At 34.8% G+C, this 19,659-nt stretch overlaps 2 protein-coding genes across 2 annotated transcripts; both read left to right on the top strand.

Annotated features, from left to right (window-relative positions):
- Positions 1–953: 953 nt before the first annotated feature.
- LOC132556113 (calaxin-like) lies at positions 954–11,711 on the top strand. Its single transcript, XM_060220499.1, has 7 exons — positions 954–1,011; positions 3,263–3,400; positions 6,501–6,608; positions 7,112–7,197; positions 7,832–7,897; positions 8,758–8,862; positions 11,584–11,711. The coding sequence occupies exons 1-7, from the start codon at positions 954–956 to the stop codon at positions 11,638–11,640; spliced, it is 618 nt and encodes a 205-aa protein (XP_060076482.1). The 3' UTR covers positions 11,641–11,711.
- Positions 11,712–17,610: 5,899 nt separating this feature from the next.
- Positions 17,611–18,642, top strand: LOC132556117 (uncharacterized). The gene has a single exon (XM_060220503.1). It carries the CDS (start codon positions 17,611–17,613, stop codon positions 18,640–18,642), a length of 1,032 nt encoding a protein of 343 aa, XP_060076486.1.
- Positions 18,643–19,659: the final 1,017 nt, after the last annotated feature.

The raw sequence follows: 19,659 nt of genomic DNA on the forward strand, positions 1-19,659 counted from the left end.
AAGATATCATTATGTATTACACGTTCCTGACACGAATCAGAACAAAATCATACACTGAATTGTCATATAAAGGCAGTGCTTGTGTATAGGGCTGTCACTGCCAGCCTCTGTACACATTACGAAGTGTTTCTTGAATTGAATGTCATTATGAGGAGTGAATTTGACAAATTTTAATGTATCGACAGATATCAAAGTTTGAGAAATACAAAAACTACTGACTCAAAACCCATATTCCTGATTTAGAATCTAAGGTAGTGCCCCTTCACCAGAAACAATGTTTCAACTGCTCTTTTGCTGGTGGCACCACAAGGTATTCACCATCGTCTGAATCGGTCAGAAGAAAACACTGAGAGTTAGACAGGTCATAAATCGCAAATATTTGCTAATACTAACAGGGTTAATGAAAGAAAAAAAAATAATGAAATATGTTCAGATTCTCGATGTTGTTATGACCTCATGAATGTTGATAAAAAAATAAGTATATCCTTCCCTGATTAAAAAGATAAAGTTGAGAAAAAAACAAAACCTACAAAAACAAAAAGCACACCCTATCCCTTCAAAAAAATAAAGATGATTAAAAGATATACATATAATCAATCTGTGGTGAGCCTCGAAACCATTTAATTTTGGTCACTCAGTCTGCGATCATATCAACGCATGCGCATTTCTCATGGAAACCAAATAATATCCGGAGGAAAAAAACAGGTAACACAGTTTTATACTTACCGAATTTGAACATCTGCAGGTATGTCTCAAAAACTTTATCATGTTTTACGATAAATAAATATAACAGTTACTTAATTGAATATTCTGACGGCGAACATTCTCTAGTTGACTTACCCATCACCATACAGTCTCTATTGAATTATACGTTCCGCTTTCTTTTCCGATTCCATATATATAACACCTGTTATGTCGTTGTTGAGGAAGCTATTCTAATTCCAGCAGCGAAGATGTCGAAAGCGAAACCCAAAGCAAAGACGGTCGAGGATTTGATGAAGAAAACCCTATGTGAGTAAAAACGAACATGTCTTAACGTGGTACATTTTGAAACAATCTCAATTAGACAATCTCGAACGGAACTCGCGGTCTTGTGTCTAGACCATGGTGCAGAAAACTCTCTCAACCAACAACTCGCTATCGATCGTACACAACTCCACATTTATATATAAGATTATTTTTAGAAGGTAACAGGTAAAGGAAAACTATACTAATCTTCCACACGGGCATCCCAATGATATATCAGAAACAAATACAAAGAATCAGTCAGGTACCTTTAGGTCTATACAACGCTGACAACATGGAAGAACCTTAAGAGATCTATGATGTTAGAGGTAGCAATGGCAAACATTTATTATGAATACGATGACACTCACTTCACTTTCAGAAAGCCGCCTACACAAACATACACACATTTTCTTTCCAAGTGTTAGGATTATGCTATATATCCCATTGATATACACATGTAATATAAGATAAATATTTTTCTATTCATATTTTTAAAGTCTCATTTCATTTCAACATTTTATAATTTTAAATGAATGCTGTTGTAGTAGGTCCTAACACAGAATCAGAATACAATATATGGATTCATATGAGTAGCATATACAAGTACATCATTTATTTTCACAAATGGACAACATACCCTATCAAAAGCTCTATTTGTTAAATTAATTTGTTAGAGTAAAGAAGACAAATTTATTTTAATTCATGTATTACAAATTATCATTCAGTAATCTTTTAGTATCCATTTGCTTGTTATCATATTCTGTTTATGGATAGGTTTAAATTTAATGCACTCTCTTCCATTTTTCTTTAATAGAAAATGTATGTTTTCCATTTGTCAGTTGTAGGGATTTCCCTCCTTAATTTACAAACACACACACATATATATGTATAGTATTTTAAAACAAAGAACAAAAAATTGATTTCACAATCAAGCAAAAACTAGTATTCTACATTTTGATCTCAATAGATTCAATACAGATGACCAAAGAGATTGAATCTCACAACATTCGTGCATTAAATGTAATCAAGTTTTTCTTCCCTTACACAATCGACCATACAACTTGACTGCTTTTGCTTGTACATGCATGTAATGTACGTTTTCAAAAAAATAATAATTGTACTTATACGATCGTACTCTATAGTATTATTTATATACATGAAATATAGAAGAGGGAAATGCATCTTACCAAAACAATATATGTAATCAGATTTAGATGGTAAATAGGTTTTCACAATAGCTTCTGATACTGCCTTAATTTTCACTGATATGTTTGAGAAAGTTTAAATAATGCAAACAATAATAAGACAATAAACAGCACATCAGTTAATCTAAAGCTATACAACTCATTGTATGTTGTTGGATGGAAATGTTAAGTATACTGTAATCAAAATACAATGTGACTAAACTGCAGATCCTAAATCCTGCTCCGTTACTCTCTGCATTAGGATCTGATAACATACCATAAGGGGTCACTTCCTTGTGAACATTTCAGTTAGCCAATCTAATTATTAACTTTATGGAAACTTGAAAGTTAATGAAGATGGGCAAGAATTATGAGCTGCATTTTAATCAGATTGACCGTAATATTTCCCCACTAAAACCAGGAAGCATATATCACAGTTAAAATGAGCATAGCTTGAGTGGTCACTTGCAAAGCAAGCCCTAGACCAAAGATAATAGATGTAAAGAAAAAAAAATAGAAATACTTCAGTCATAAAGACATGGAAGTGGCAGTCCCAGTAAGGTAGCAGGAAACAGTAAATTTGCATGTATATACGTTTATAAACTGTGTAACAGTCACAGTTAAATTAGAGAAATAAAAATTTTGTAAACAAAAATTTTCCATTCAAATATATTATCTTGTTCTTGACATCATAGTAATTGATAACTTCACTTGGCTTTGTCATGATTCATATTAACTTCACATGGAAACCTGCTCATACATCTCTTTAGTTTTTGTACCAGAGCACAGATGTTTTGCTGAATGATAGTATCATGATTATAAGATGGACATATTAGTATTGACCTTTCAATAAAGCCCTCAAATACTCGGGCAATAAGTCCATTCATAGACCTTGTATATAATGCATTTCCAGTAAAAATGCAAACATACACTTAATCAAAAAAGACTTTTCCTTGTAATGTCTGTTATTCATCATGGTTTCCATTTTTTTAACCAGATTTTTATATTACATATACTGTATTTGTTTCTTGTCACTGGTTAATAGAAGGATAATCATGTGATATTTTCAGTTACGAAAGATGCTATTGAGTGTTTGCTGAAGATGTTCAAGAAGTATACCTCAAAAAATAAGAAGGTGGACAAGAGCAAGTTTCAAGATATGCTGTATGCGGAATTCGCATTTACACACGATTTATTGATGGAAAGAAGTAATGTATCATTTTAATTTTTTATGGTTTTAATGTTTTATATCTGTCACTGTCTCACCTGGTCTCATCAGGTTCACCTGATATTGGCCTTATCATGACATGTTCGTATTAAAAAAAATGCTGAAAAGCATCATCTGATATTCTTTTACATGAATCAATTTTTGAAAATTTCAAACCTTTTGGACCAAATATATTAAAATGTCTTGAAAACTAACATAGAACATCATTTATTTGTATAACTAAGAATTTACATAATAGAATTAATTGATTATGGCATCTTGTTCCTTGATGACCTTTAAAATATCTTTTTACAATTGATTTTGAAGGGATACATGACCAGATATTAGATATTCAGATGGCGACAGGTTGGCAACAATGTCAATCCTTTTTAATGTTGTTATGAAGTTTAATTTGATTTCAGACATATCAAGATACATTCATGTGTACTAACTTTGATATCAATATAAGATACATACCAAACTTCTCTTATATCTTATATCAAATCAACCACCCTGTTTATGTTTTTATCTACATTGTGCAATGTCTACTCTGTACCCATCAACATTGTACCCTGTCAACACTGTACACTGTCTACACTGTACCCTGTCTACACTGTATTCTGTCTATAATTTACCCATCAACACTGTACCCATCAACACTGTACCCTGTCTACACTGTACCATGTCTACACTGTACCCTGTCTACACTGTACCCTTTCTACACTGTACCCATCAACACTGTACCCATCAACACTGTACCCTGTCTACACTGTATTCTGTCTATAATTTACCCATCAACACTGTGCCCTGTCTACACTTTACCCTGTCTACACTGTACCCATCAACACTGTGCCCTGTCTACACTGTACCCTGTCTACACTGACAGGGTGTCTACACTGAACCCTGTCTACACTGTACCCATCAACACTGTGCCCTGTCTACACTGTACCCTGTCTACACTGTATTCTGTCTATAATTTACCCATCAACACTGTGCCCTGTGTACACTTTACCCTGTCTACACTGTACCCATCAACACTGTGCCCTGTCTACACTGTACCCTGTCTACACTGACAGGGTGTCTACACTGTATCCTGTCTACACTGTATTCTGTCTATAATTTACCCATCAACACTGTGCCCTGTCTACACTTTACCCTGTCTACACTGTACCCATCAACACTGTGCCCTGTCTACACTGTACCCTGTCTACACTGACAGGGTGTCTACACTGTACCCTGTCTACACTGTATTCTGTCTATTATTTACCCATCAACACTGTGCCCTGTCTACACTGTAACCATCAACACTGTACCCTGTCTACACTGTACCCTGTCTACACTGTATTCTGTCTATAATTTACACATCAACACTGTGCCCTGTCTACACTTTACCCTGTCTACACTGTACCCATCAACACTGTGCCCTGTCTACACTGTACCCTGTCTACACTGACAGGGTGTCTATAATTTCTACACTGTCTACAACCCTGTCTACACTGTACCCATAAACACTGTGCCCTGTCTACACTGTACCCTGTCTACACTGTATTCTGTCTATAATTTACCCATCAACACTGTGCCCTGTCTACACTTTACCCTGTCTACACTGTACCCATCAACACTGTGCCCTGTCTACACTGTACCCTGTCTACACTGACAGGGTGTCTACACTGTACCCTGTCTACACTGTACCCATCAACACTGTGCCCTGTCTACACTGTACCCTGTCTACACTGTATTCTGTCTATAATTTACCCATCAACACTGTGCCCTGTCTACACTTTACCCTGTCTACACTGTACCCATCAACACTGTGCCCTGTCTACACTGTACCCTGTCTACACTGACAGGGTGTCTACACTGTACCCTGTCTACACTGTATTCTGTCTATAATTTACCCATCAACACTGTGCCCTGTCTACACTTTACCCTGTCTACACTGTACCCATCAACACTGTGCCCTGTCTACACTGTACCCTGTCTACACTGACAGGGTGTCTACACTGTACCCTGTCTACACTGTATTCTGTCTATTATTTACCCATCAACACTGTGCCCTGTCTACACTGTAACCATCAACACTGTACCCTGTCTACACTGTACCCTGTCTACACTGTATTCTGTCTATAATTTACCCATCAACACTGTGCCCTGTCTACACTTTACCCTGTCTACACTGTACCCATCAACACTGTGCCCTGTCTACACTGTACCCTGTCTACACTGACAGGGTGTCTACACTGTACCCTGTCTACACTGTACCCATCAACACTGTGCCCTGTCTACACTGTACCCTGTCTACACTGTATTCTGTCTATAATTTACCCATCAACACTGTGCCCTGTCTACACTGTATTCTGTCTATAATTTACCCATCAACACTGTACCCTGTCTACACTGTATTCTGTCTATAATTTACCCATCAACACTGTGCCCTGTGTACACTTTACCCTGTCTACACTGTACCCATCAACACTGTGCCCTGTCTACACTTTTCCCTGTGAATGTTGTACCCTGTCTACACTGTACCCTGTCTATACTGTACCATGTCTACACTGTTCCCTGTCTACACTTTACCCCGTCTACACTGTACCCTACCCTGTGTATTCTGTACCCTGTCTACAATGTGCCCTGTCTATGCTGTACCTTGTCTACACTGTAACCTGTATACACTGTTCCCTGTCAGCACTGTGCCCTACCCTGTCTACACTGTACTCTGTCTACACCATACCCTGTCTAAACTGTACCCTGTCTGCACTTTTCCTTGTGAATGTTGTACCCTGTATACACTGTTCCCTGTCAGCACAGTGCCCTACACTGTCTACACTGTACCCTGTCTACACTGTACCCTACACTGTACCCTGTCTACACTGTACCCTACACTGTACCCTACACTGTACCCTGTCTACACTGTACCCTACACTGTACCCTGTCTACACTGTACCCTGTCTACACTGTACTCTGTATACACTGTATCATGCTACAGTGTAACAAACTAAAGATTGCATCTTGTGAAAATCATATACCAGCTGCAGCTTACCTTAAGTTTTGTAGATTAATGACATTTTCATAGATTAATAGATTCACGACTTTATTTTTAGTTTTCACAGCCTTTGACTCAGACGGTGATGGATTCATTGATGAAGAGGAATGGGTTATTGGCTTCAATATTTATCTAGCAAATGGCATTGATGAAAAGAAAATGAAATGTAAGTATTTTCAGAAATTCAGAAATTTTGTTAAATCAATGCCAGTAGTATCACCTTAATTCAAATATGTTGGATAACTTAGCTCAGGATTAATGATGTCATAAACCAATGTATTTTTTGTTGTTACTGATGTCATTATTGTGTCATGGTAAGTCAGGGTCTCATTAACAGTCCATTTGATAAATCTGTTAATTCTGTTATACAAGTTGTTTCTTTTGGTAGACAGAAAAAAACCAAACTGCTCTCAATACTAGTAAGTAACCATGGCAAAAACAACAAATCTGTCAGTTTTTAGACTTTTGTATTTATTGCTTAAATATCTTAGTCAAGCTGATTTAGTTTATGAATATTGTGTATACAAAATACAAGTAAGTTTGGGTAGGGTTCAAGTGATGCCCCTATGAAGGACCATAAAATATACAGTGTACCATACAGGTAAATCAATTAAATATCTATTTAGTAAGAAAATATGTATTTTCTGAAATTTTACATTCTGCCAACAGTTGCATTTCGTGTCTATGACTTGAAGAATGAAGGGGTCTTCACTAGGGAATCAATGTACTATTTCTTGAAGGACTGTTTTTACAAGGTAAGACTTATTTAAAGGTTATGGTTGCACTTAAACAAACCTCAAAGTGATATCTCAACAAGGGCCATGGTAAGACCTATACAAAGGTCAAGTCAGTACAAAAACAAATGTCAAGGTGATACTTAAACAGGGGTCAAGGTTATATCTAAACAAGGGCCAAGGTGATACTTAAACAGGGGTCAATGTGATATCTAAACATGGGTCACGGTGATATCTAAACAAGGGCCAAGGTAAGACCTAAACAAATTTCAAGACAGTACAAAGACAAATGTCAAGGTGATACCTTAAAAAAGGCCAAGGTTATAACTGAACAAGGTAATACATAAACATAGGTCACGTTAGTACTGAAACAAATTTTCAGGTGATACTTAAACAAAGGTGTTGGTAAGACCTAAACAAAGGTCAAGGTGAGAACTAAGCAAGATCAAGGTGATACTAAAACAGAGGTCAAGGTCATGCCAAAGCAAAGGTCGAGATAAGACTTATTCCAAGTTCAAAGTAATTCTTATCCAGAGGGCTTGATAAACATTTACTCATTAATTAGTTACATGCATGTTAATTGGTTTTCTCAGTAAACTTGTGTACAAGTTATATTAAGTTGAAATAATTAGGATAGATGCTTTTGACTTTGCAGGCTGTTATAGAAGAAGACCCAGATGAAGCACCCAAAGATTTAGTAGAAATGATGATGAAAATGATGGTAAGTCTATTTAGGACGTAAGCCCAGAAAAAGTAGCATCCTGCATCTGATCTCCACAAGAGACCAACTGTAATTTGCTTATTATGAAGTATTTCTAGTGTAATGAAACCTTTCATTTTTCTTGAACTTTTTGAAACTTTTTAGCTCACCTTGCCCCACTGAGTGAGCTTATGGTATATTGTGGCCAAGTATCCATTAACTTTTTCTACAAATCAATACTGGTCATGATGAACAGAGCAAATTTAGTTAGAAGCATCCTTGGGAGTAGGGAAATCAATTTCGTTTTTATAAATGGTGTGTTTTTACCCCCTGCAACAGGAAGGTTGGGTCAAACATGAGACATTAAAGATATTCTTTAAAATCCTACTCTTCCTGTCAGAAAAATTGGATTTTGCCCAAATTTGGTCTGATACATGCTAGGCTGCAAATGAATTAATTTTGTATAAATAATAGGTCTCAAATCCTTGGGGTGGGTCACAAATGGGGAAATACAACACTTTCTTTAAAATTGTTCTCATTCTTTAGGAATGAATTGGTGCATCTGATCTCCATTGGACAGAGAAGTTGGGTATTTAAAGGGAAAATAGATGTATCACTTAAATGATTTTCATTTAGTTTAGATGAAGCAATTTCAGGGAACTTAAGTAGGTTAGTGATACAGGCCCCGTTCGCCTCTTGTTTGAATATGAAAACAATCTAACTGTAAGCTATAAATCTATTACCACAGTTCATCTGAATATGAGCATTTCACTGATAAAATAGTTTATAAACATTTGAATAGTATATTTGTATCCCTTTGTATTTATAACTTCAAGGAGATATACTTTAATAGTGAACATGTGTCTTCTTTTATATTTTAGGATAAAGGGAAGGTCCAGAAAGTGTCATATGAAGACTTTGAATCTGCTGTTAAAAAGGAGAGCCTGCTTTTAGAGTTTCTTGGATATTTTTTCCCTGAAAAAAAGGTAGGTTTTTAGCTCAAATGGTCCATAGGACAAACTGAATTATAGAAATACTGTGGCATATGTTGTCTGCCCAATCGTCTGTCATCCATCCATCAACTTTTCTACAAATCACTATTTTGCACAAATTTGTTATGCAGCATTCTAGAGGGAAGGTGCAGAAATTTTGTACAAACAATGAGTATTGGTCCCATGGGAAGTGACAGGCAGGATCCAAAGGGGAAATAGAGTAATTCTTTAAAAACTACTCCTCCTGTAGGAATGATTGGTTTTTGTCCAGATTTGGATTGAAGCATTCTTGGCAGAAGGGGAACAAATTTATATTAATATTGGATGTTGGCCCCCTTGAGTGGGATTGGCAGGGTGCAATGGGGGAAATAGCATATTCTTTAAAAGCATACTCCTCCTGAAAGCGGAGCAATTTTTTTTTACAAAAGAGGGGTCCTTGAAACTAGAGGGATAGGACCTATTAGGGGAAGTAGAGCAAATTCTTTGAAATCCAACTCCTCCTGTAGCAATGATTGGATTTTTACCAAATTAAGTCTGTAGTATCCTTTGGGGAAGCAAAGCAGTCTTTGTATAAATGTTAGATCTCAGCCACAAGGGGGCCTGAGGGGACAGTGCCCAATAGGGGAAATTAAGCAAATTCTTTGAAATCCTACTCCTGAGGGAAATATGGTCTGATATACACTTGGGTAAATCTAAATCAGTTTTGTATAAAGGATATAGTGTGTGTTGTATGGTTGGAAATTTAGAATTCCTTTTCCTTAGTATGGATGTAGCCATTTCAGCAAAACAAAGCCAGAAATGTGACACAGGACCTATGGACCTCTTTTCTATCAAGTCATTATTTGTTCCTGTTTCAGTTATACTTGAAACTTCTGATCTGAATATTTGCTAGGCCCTGGGTTCATCCTCTTCTAAAACTCTATCAATTCAAAGTTTTGCCCAATTGAACCTATGTTCCCATTCACCCATATGTGAGACAGGTATGCACACTGATCAGACTTCAACTAAAGCACATGACTCTTGTGTAGCTAGTCAGACCTATTCAGTCCAGTTCCACTATAACCCTCTAGTGTCTAGAATCAGTCTAGTTCAGCTACCCAGATACATTCCTTTCATCTTCCAGGATCAGTCTAGTTCTGCCACCCAGATACATTCCTTTCATCTTCCAGACTGATTAAGTTTGGTTCAGCTGCCCAGATACATTCCTTTCATCTTCCAGGATCAGTCTAGTTCTGCCACCCAGATACATTCCTTTCATCTTCCAGACTGATTAAGTTTGGTTCAGCTGCCCAGATACATTCCTTTCATCTTCAAGGCTGATTAAGTCTGATTCTGCTACCTGGCTACATTTCTATCATAATGAGGAGTTTTGTTTCATTTACTATTAATGAAAAATTAAAAACAAAGCCCAACATTTTCCAGCTGAGTACCAATTATAAATGAAGGTAACATGTGATATCTAGGGAGAGACTCTTTATTGTACTCCAAACTTAATTGTACTCCAAACCCTATTGTACCGTACTCCAAATTTATTGTACTCCAAACCCTATTGTACTCCAAACTTTATTGTACTCCAAACCCTATTGTACTCCAAACTTTATTGTACTCCAAACCCTATAATTGTACTCCAAATTTTATTGTACTCCAAACCCTATTGTACTCCAAACTTTATTATACTCCAAACCCTATTGTACTCCAAACTTTATTGTACTCCAAACCCTATAATTGTACTCCAAACTTTATTGTACTCCAAACCCTATTGTACTCCAAACTTTATTGTACTCCAAACCCTATTATACTCCAAACCCTATTGTACTCCAAACTTTATTATACTCCAAACCCTATTGTACTCCAAACCCTATAATTGTACTCCAAACTTTATTATACTCCAAACCCTATTGTACTCCAAACTTTATTGTACTCCAAACCCTATAATTGTACTCCAAACTTTATTGCACTCCAAACCCAATTATACTCCAAACTTTATTGTACTACAAACCCTATTGTACTCCAAACTTTATTGTACTCCAAACCCTATTATACTCCAAACCCTATTGTACTCCAAACTTTATTATACTCCAAACCCTATTGTACTCCAAACTTTATTGTACTCCAAACCCTATAATTGTACTCCAAACTTTATTGTACTCCAAACCCTATTATACTCCAAACTTTATTGTACTCCAAACCCTATTATACTCCAAACTTTATTGTACTCCAAACCCTATTATACTCCAAACTTCATTGTACTCCAAACTTTATTATACTCCAAACTTTCTTGTACTCCAAACTCTATTATACTCCAAACTTTATTGTACTCCATATTCTATTGTACTCCAAACTCTATTGTACTCCAAACTCTGTTGTACTCCAAACTCTGTTGTACTCTAAACTCTATTCACGCTGTTACTGCACTATTTCCTGACCTAGAGTTCAGCTTTACTTTACACATGTGGCCTCACCTGAACACTATACTGCATACAAGGGAACTTTCATTACAATTTTTGTCTGTTTTGCCTCATTTGCCAATTGAGAAATAAAATGGACCGAATTTGGATTTTAAATCTAAAAAGATATATGTTTTATGTTTTTATCTTGAACATGAAAACAGTTATATGTGAGGGTTACAGTTATTGGGATGGATGTGATTTCTGATGCTGCTGGTCAACAGGGTCAGTAAGTATATCAAATTAATTTTCTGACTTTTTTTTACAGTATGCTGACAAGTTCTGCACTTTAATTGGTGGGGGTAAAAATCCCTGGAGAATTTAAAAGCATGCTACCAATCAAAGCACCAACAGCAAGAAACAAAAGGAAGTGATGAAAACAACAGGAAGTGATGTCATTGTTTTGGAATGTGATACTGATCCACACAACCAATAGAAAATGAGGTTAATTTTATAGCTGCACCAACAAATAGAAAACATTATTATGTTTAATATGTTATGAGGTCATGATGTATTTGGCTTTATTGGGACAAAAGTGGTTTCTAGTATTGTGAAATTTCTTATCATTTTGTTTATTTTATCAAAGTGGAAAATTCAAAACAAAATATAAGACTAGAATATGCAATTAACAATGTTTTACAATAATTAAGAATCCATGTAAAACTAATTATATCCCATCCTAGGACAAGTCTGGTTATGGTACAGTAATACTAATTATATCCCATCCTAGGACAAGTCTGGTTATGATATAGTAATAATAATTATATCCCATCCTAGGACAAGTCTGGTTATGGTACAGTAATACTAATTATATCCCATCCTAGGACAAGTCTGGTTATGGTACAGTAATACTAATTATATCCCATCCTAGGACAAGTCTGGTTATGGTACAGTAATACTAATTATATCCCATCCTAGGACAAGTCTGGTTATGATATAGTAATAATAATTATATCCCATCCTAGGACAAGTCTGGTTATGGTACAGTAATACTAATTATATCCCATCCTAGGACAAGTCTGGTTATGATATAGTAATAATAATTATATCCCATCCTAGGACAAGTCTGGTTATGGTACAGTAATACTAATTATATCCCATCCTAGGACAAGTCTGGTTATGATATAGTAATAATAATTATATCCCATCCTAGGACAAGTCTGGTTATGGTACAGTAATACTAATTATATCCCATCCTAGGACAAGTCTGGTTATGATATAGTAATAATAATTATATCCCATCCTAGGACAAGTCTGGTTATGGTACAGTAATACTAATTATATCCCATCCTAGGACAAGTCTGGTTATGATATAGTAATAATAATTATATCCCATCCTAGGACAAGTCTGGTTATGGTACAGTAATACTAATTATATCCCATCCTAGGACAAGTCTGGTTATGATATAGTAATAATAATTATATCCCATCCTAGGACAAGTCTGGTTATGGTACAGTAATACTAATTATATCCCATCCTAGGACAAGTCTGGTTATGATATAGTAATAATAATTATATCCCATCCTAGGACAAGTCTGGTTATGGTACAGTAATACTAATTATATCCCATCCTAGGACAAGTCTGGTTATGATATAGTAATAATAATTATATCCCATCCTAGGACAAGTCTGGTTATGGTACAGTAATACTAATTATATCCCATCCTAGGACAAGTCTGGTTATGATATAGTAATAATAATTATATCCCATCCTAGGACAAGTCTGGTTATGGTACAGTAATACTAATTATATCCCATCCTAGGACATGTCTGGTTATGGTACAGTAATACTAATTATATCCCATCCTAGGACAAATCTGGTTATGGTACAGTAATACTAATTATATCCCATCCTAGGACAAATCTGGTTATGGTACAGTAATACTAATTATATCCCATCCTAGGACAAGTCTGGTTATGGTACAGTAATACTAATTATATCCCATCCTAGGACAAGTCTGGTTATGATATAGTAATAATAATTATATCCCATCCTAGGACAAGTCTGGTTATGGTACAGTAATACTAATTATATCCCATCCTAGGACAAGTCTGGTTATGGTACAGTAATACTAATTATATCCCAACCTAGGACATGTCTGGTTATGGTACAGTAAAACTTATTACAACCAGTCTGTAGTTTAGTCTTTATATTGGTGCCTTTTTTATTCATTAGATATATGTTATTATATACTTAGATAGATATATATTTTGTAGATAGAATTTTTATTCAGTTGTAATATAGTATACAATGTATATTTAAAATGTATGTATGATGATTCCTTTTACAGAATGACCTGTAAATGGAAATTAAACTCCTAAAATTACTGTTTATATGATTTTTTTATTGAGAAAAATAATATTGAATGATATTTTTGATCAACTATTTTAGGTCAGAAAGAATTAAAGGTTTAGATTTTGATATTAGTGTGATTGTTCATAGATACTGATTTTACTGATTTTATTGAACTAAAAAGAACCAGCTTTATGAAAACAATAATATCTTTGCAAAATTAAGACAGAAATATGAAATCATGCCATAGATTTACCACATAGAGATGAAATCAGTCACAATGAGACTCTAATAGTAATGCACAGAGTAATCCACATTTCTTAGAAATTAAGGGGAGATAATCTTGTTTGGTACAATTTACAGATACATTGTGGTATTTGTCCACAACACAAATAATAGATTTGGTTTGCACGTCTACAAATTTATATTCATACAGTGCCATACTTTTGATCATTAAGTGGTTAGTAATTTATGATTTTTATAACTGTTGTAAGGAGGCATTTGACTCTACTTAAAAGCTGCACCAACCATGCAACCTTAATTATTTCTGATATTTTTTTTTCTATTTCATATTTATGAAATTTGAGGGGTAGAAAATAATCTGCAAGAAATTTTGATAGATGGTTTCTGCAGGTGCATTGAAATGCGCATTTTTATATGAAAATAGGTATATAATTTGAAAATATTCAAGATTTTGAAACATGTCTTTATAATTTATTTTGAAATTTCAATTTCATAAAACAAAATGTCAAGTGATTATGGCATAATTCTCCTATATCTCTTGTTTTATTCTCTGGGGTGTAAGAAGTCAGTCAAACGTTGTTGTTTGACTTCACACGGTATATACAAATCCAAGTGAATGTATCTCAATCAATTTGTGGTATGCATTTTTCATGATTAAATTTCTTGCCAGGGAAGACTTTTTTAAGAACAAGTTTACAGTAACATGTGTATACAAGTACATATCCAAAATTTATATTAAATACATGTTTGAATGATATGTTAACTTTTATATGCTTTTAAATGGACCAATAAGGTGTTGATAAAAATAAAGGGAAATAATTAAATGCTGTTAATGATTTCCAGTTGTTAATACATGTTTGATCATCCTTAGATCTTTTCTGTGGTTGATAAAATCTTCTGTTGACCTCTAAAAATGCCTACGTTATTGTATAATACATTTCAAGAGTGCCCTTTTTACATATATGTAGTTACAGGTGCTTTTATATATTGTACCACTAGTTCACAATTCTACACATTGAAAATCTACACAAATCTCTACATATGTGTGTATAGTATCACTTTAACTTTTCTCATTGCTACTATTTGTTCAGATATTTTTTTGCAATTCGTTAATTACTTTTAATTTCTGAAAACTATTTATACAGTTTCATGTATTTTAAAAAAGCCTTATTATGGATCTTGCAATGTAAATTTTTTGTATTTCTATAATTTGTTGTATGTGACATCATATAACATATTCACATTGTGCTCTGTCTATCAATACGTGTCACAAAGAAAAATGCCATGTGTGTAGGTACAATCAGGGACACGGATCACAGAATTAAATATGTGAAGGGAGACAAATCAGAATGAAAAGTGAAATTTACACTTAGATGATAGATCGTAAGATAAGTATATCCATTGTATATGATGTTTGATGGTGACTTTTAATTAAACACTGAACTTTCAATTTTCTGAATTGTAGGGGAAGTATATGGAAATTGTAAGAAAGAAACCCTCAGATGTTTTATATTGTTTATAAGGGCAGCATATTCAGGTTCTGAGGTTTACAAGGGTTCTGTATTGGCTGTGTACAGTGATTTTGTAATATATAAAAATTGTATTACACATACTAGACTTGACAGTCTTGTCTGTAGCTCTCTTGTGTGATATGTGTTGATGTATAGAATCAATACCCGTTTCATGTCCATCTGATACAGATAATGATGAGACTAAGATGCTGACTGAAGTTTATTTCAAGCAATATTTCAGAGACTATACTATGAATATATGAACCTACATACATGTTTTTTTCGATAGATTACATGTAAACTCTAAGCTCAATAGTGGTACTCATTCATTGTTGAAACTAATTTACATACCTACATGTAAATATAATTGGTCCTTAGTGATAACCATATATATATGTCAAGTCATAGACACATTGCATGTTCTAAAATTCACCCAGCTGTAGGGAGGGGTAGTGGTACTGGTGTGATATGTTTTATTCAAGGACAAATTATAGAAGTTATACTACTTGTTGTTCTTTTTAATCTAAGGTGTTCTGTTGTAAAACAATTTTTTTACCATATTTGAGATTCTTTTTGTATATCAAAAATGTCATTTTTTAAAAATGTAACTGGAAAACACAGAATTATTTCAGTAAACATTTCTACAATATACACATTTTGTTCATAAACACTTTGTAAACTTTTATTCTGTGTTGCTCTTTAATATAGAAATTTTGGTTCAAAGTCAGAATGTACTGCTAAACAGTTTAATAACATTTGATAATAATTGTATTGAACTTTTAACAGTGCCTAGGCTTACTGCTTGAGAAATAGTGTTCTTGTCCAAATGTGTGATTTGTTGTGATAGGGGAGGGGCGGAGAAAACAAATTATGGTTTGATTTGTTTTGTTTTTTTACTCCTACAATGTTGTTCATATGGTCATTCATTTATTCAAATATCTTCAGTTCAGCCAATTTTGTTCAGTTTTAGCTATATTTGTGATAAAATTGTAAATTCTACCGTCCATATTTTACTAAAGATGTATTTTTTTAAAATATGATTTAATATTTCTAATTACAAATAAAGCACTCAAAATAACATTAATTGTATTTTTTGTGTGTTAACATTTCTGTCAGTGTTTTTCTAGTGTAAGTCTATATGATTAATGATATCTTACAGCTTTAAAATCCATTTGTGAACAAAACAGTTTGTGAATGGAAAGAGTGTCGTTAGGATGTAGTGTCTTTGTAAATGGAGATTTTGTCTATGGAAAGAAAACTGTATCATTTGTGAACGGAGACAGCACCTTTTTAGATGAGACAGTGTCTTTTTGGATGGAGACAGCACCTTTTTAGATGAGACAGTGTCTTTGGAATGGAGACAATGTCATTGTGGATGAAGATGGTGTGATTGTGAATATAGACTTTGTCTTTTATAAATAGAAACCGTGTCTTATGAATAGAGACGGTGTATTTGCGAATGGAGACTTGTCTTTTTGAATAGAGACGTTTCTTTGTGAATGGAAATCCCTCTTTATAAATGGAGTCATGCAGATTCAGTTCTATGACATATCAATTGACAGTAATGTACCACTTGAGAATGTCCATCGGCAGAAATGGTGTTCTAATGATAAATATCCGGTCCTTGTGCACGTTTATGACAAAATATATATATACAGAACGGCAATATCTCCTTATCTTGCAAGGACTCATTGGGTAGATTGATGGATGGAGAATAGTGAACCAAGCACTGTTTATTTATCAAAAAGGAGCTCTACGGTAAAGAATAAGTCGAAAGTCGCATTAACTCCAATTAGTATTCGTTTAATTCATTGATCATTTTGATGACATGGCGGTTCATCAGACTAATAAGTTTCAATAAAGCTAGTTTTGTGTTCACCATTTTACTGCAAACGCCTTCATAAAATGCCATGTATCAGGCAATGACTTCTGTCTCGTATTGATTTTAATGTGTTTAATTTCCGGGAATGACGCGTGTAATCTTCAGTGATTGAAATGTACATATAAACTTGCGTTTGCAAAAGAGTTTAATGCACATTCATGTCATGGAGGATTGGTTTCATACAGATTGTACGTATTTGCATTCATTCTCTCTCAAATGATTAAACACGTTCGATGATATGGCAAATGAATTCTTAGTCAAGCAAATAAAGTCATTACGGAAGTAATTATGACGTCATCATGCACTAGGTAACACTGTGACGTCACAATAGGAACGGATGCCTGAGTTGTAGGCATGACAAGAAAATGTCGAGTGGTCGACATGTTAGACTTCCTGCTCTGCGAATTCCTTCTGAACCTCCCAAATTTAAGTTTCGGAAGCCAAAAGTTATTGTGAAAGGTGCAGAGAATAACGGCCCACCACCTTCAACAACAAGTTGCGATAAGACTTTAAATCAGGAGTCACAAGCTGAACCACCTAAAGAACAAGAGATAAACCACCAAGGGTTACATCTACCACCCATACACAAAGAACCAGCAGACTCCAAGATCCCGGGGCTATACGGCGCGTATTATTCTCAGTGCATCTGTGACAAAAAGTCGAATGTCGACCCGCTGAACGAACTACCTCCAAATAAACACGGTACTGTTGGTAAAGCATCAGCAACTGGAATAATTGGAGGTAGTTTCGAGCAACCAGTGAAGTACAAACATTTTGCTTACGGAAGTAATGACTGGTTACACCTTCTTGTAACCGGTCAACTTCCCCCGGAAGTCCTCCAAGCATTTATGAGTAAATTTTGCAGAGCGGGAACCACACTGAAAGCACACGGACCACATGCTGAAAAATATTTTTATTATCAAGAAAGACGGAAACGAACGAAACAGCTTTGGGAGCCCAAAGAGATGAAGCAACAGCAAGTTTACAGCCAATTTGATAGGCAACAACTGGAAGCCAGCTGTCGGCAAAGAAAGAAAATGTCAGAATTATCAAAGAAAGCCGAAATGATGGTAAAACGTAATGAATCTGTTTTACTGAAGAAGGTAGATATGGTGGATAGTCGTATCAAATCTTACCTTGATAAAATGGACAAGAATTGTCCTAAAGTTAGTCCAGATATAAACACCAACGAAAACATGAGAAGTTCTTCCTGTGAAAATGATTATATTTCAAATAATGGGGATCAAAAAATAAAAAATGTCCCAAAGAATCCCGAAAACATTGCGGTGAACATCCTACCCGTCATCGCATGGGCGAAAGCAGCTCTCAGTAACATGCTTTCCGAAAATTGTCTTTCTTCTGGGAGTTCTTCGCCTGGAAACGACAAGGTCGATTAGGCGGATGTTTCATGTGAATGTTCCTGTCTGATGAACATGGTGAATCTAAACTATCTTATTTCTCTTACAATATTGTTGAAGCTTCACATATGTCTGACTCAAAAGCTGCTGCGTAATGAAGATTACTTCCTTGGACATTCCATTTCTATTTTTTGCTGAAATTGTATTTATTTTTTCATACCTTCTCCACATCTAACACATAAATAAGAATAATAATCGCGTGTTTTACGCTAAATTAATAAATGAAAGCTGATTGTGCTTGTTCTTTGTATAAGGATTCGTTTTCCTTGATAAATTCATTAGAGTATGAATTTATCATTTGTCAAATCGGCGTTCGTCCGTGTTCCGCCCGGCATCGTCGTTATCGCTAGGTCTTGATATGGATTGAATTAGTGCATATGTATACATTGCCCAATGATGTGCATGATGAATTATTTGACTGATCAGAAAAAATGAAAAGCCAACAGGCGACCATCTTGGATTTTGACAGTTAAAATCATTATAGATGTCTGTCCGTCCTTATACAATTCTTGTTATAAATCTTCAACGAGAAGTACTGGAAGTGTGCTATATGTTCATTCTCCTTGGTCCCTCGTGTTCTTAGAAGAAAATTGACAACAGACGTCCTAGCTTACAGAAAAATCAAGCGAAATCGGACAAATTCACAGTAAGAAATCTTTATTTACAAATTTTACAAAACATTTATTACAAGTTAAATGCTTTATTATCACAGTTCCCGCTTAGAATAAATATATGAATAAATAACCCTGTATACCATACTTATGTAAATCACTAAAACCGGTCAAAATCGAGTACGTATTGAAACAAATATTTCAGGATAAATGGAGGTATTACCCTTGAAAAAAAATCACTTTTTATCCTACCACATTTCCATTAAAGAGTAAATGATGTTAAGATGGTATTAACCACATTTAAAAATTTTCTTGAACATGTCATTTCATGTCCATTATTCAAAACAATTGTGTTGGAATTATTGACAAAACCCGGGATTAGTTC

This window comes from Ylistrum balloti, unplaced genomic scaffold (genome assembly GCF_031769215.1).
Source record: "Ylistrum balloti isolate Yb309-2 unplaced genomic scaffold, AGI_CSIRO_Ybal_v1 Utg370548, whole genome shotgun sequence".
NCBI lineage: Eukaryota > Metazoa > Mollusca > Bivalvia > Pectinida > Pectinidae > Ylistrum > Ylistrum balloti.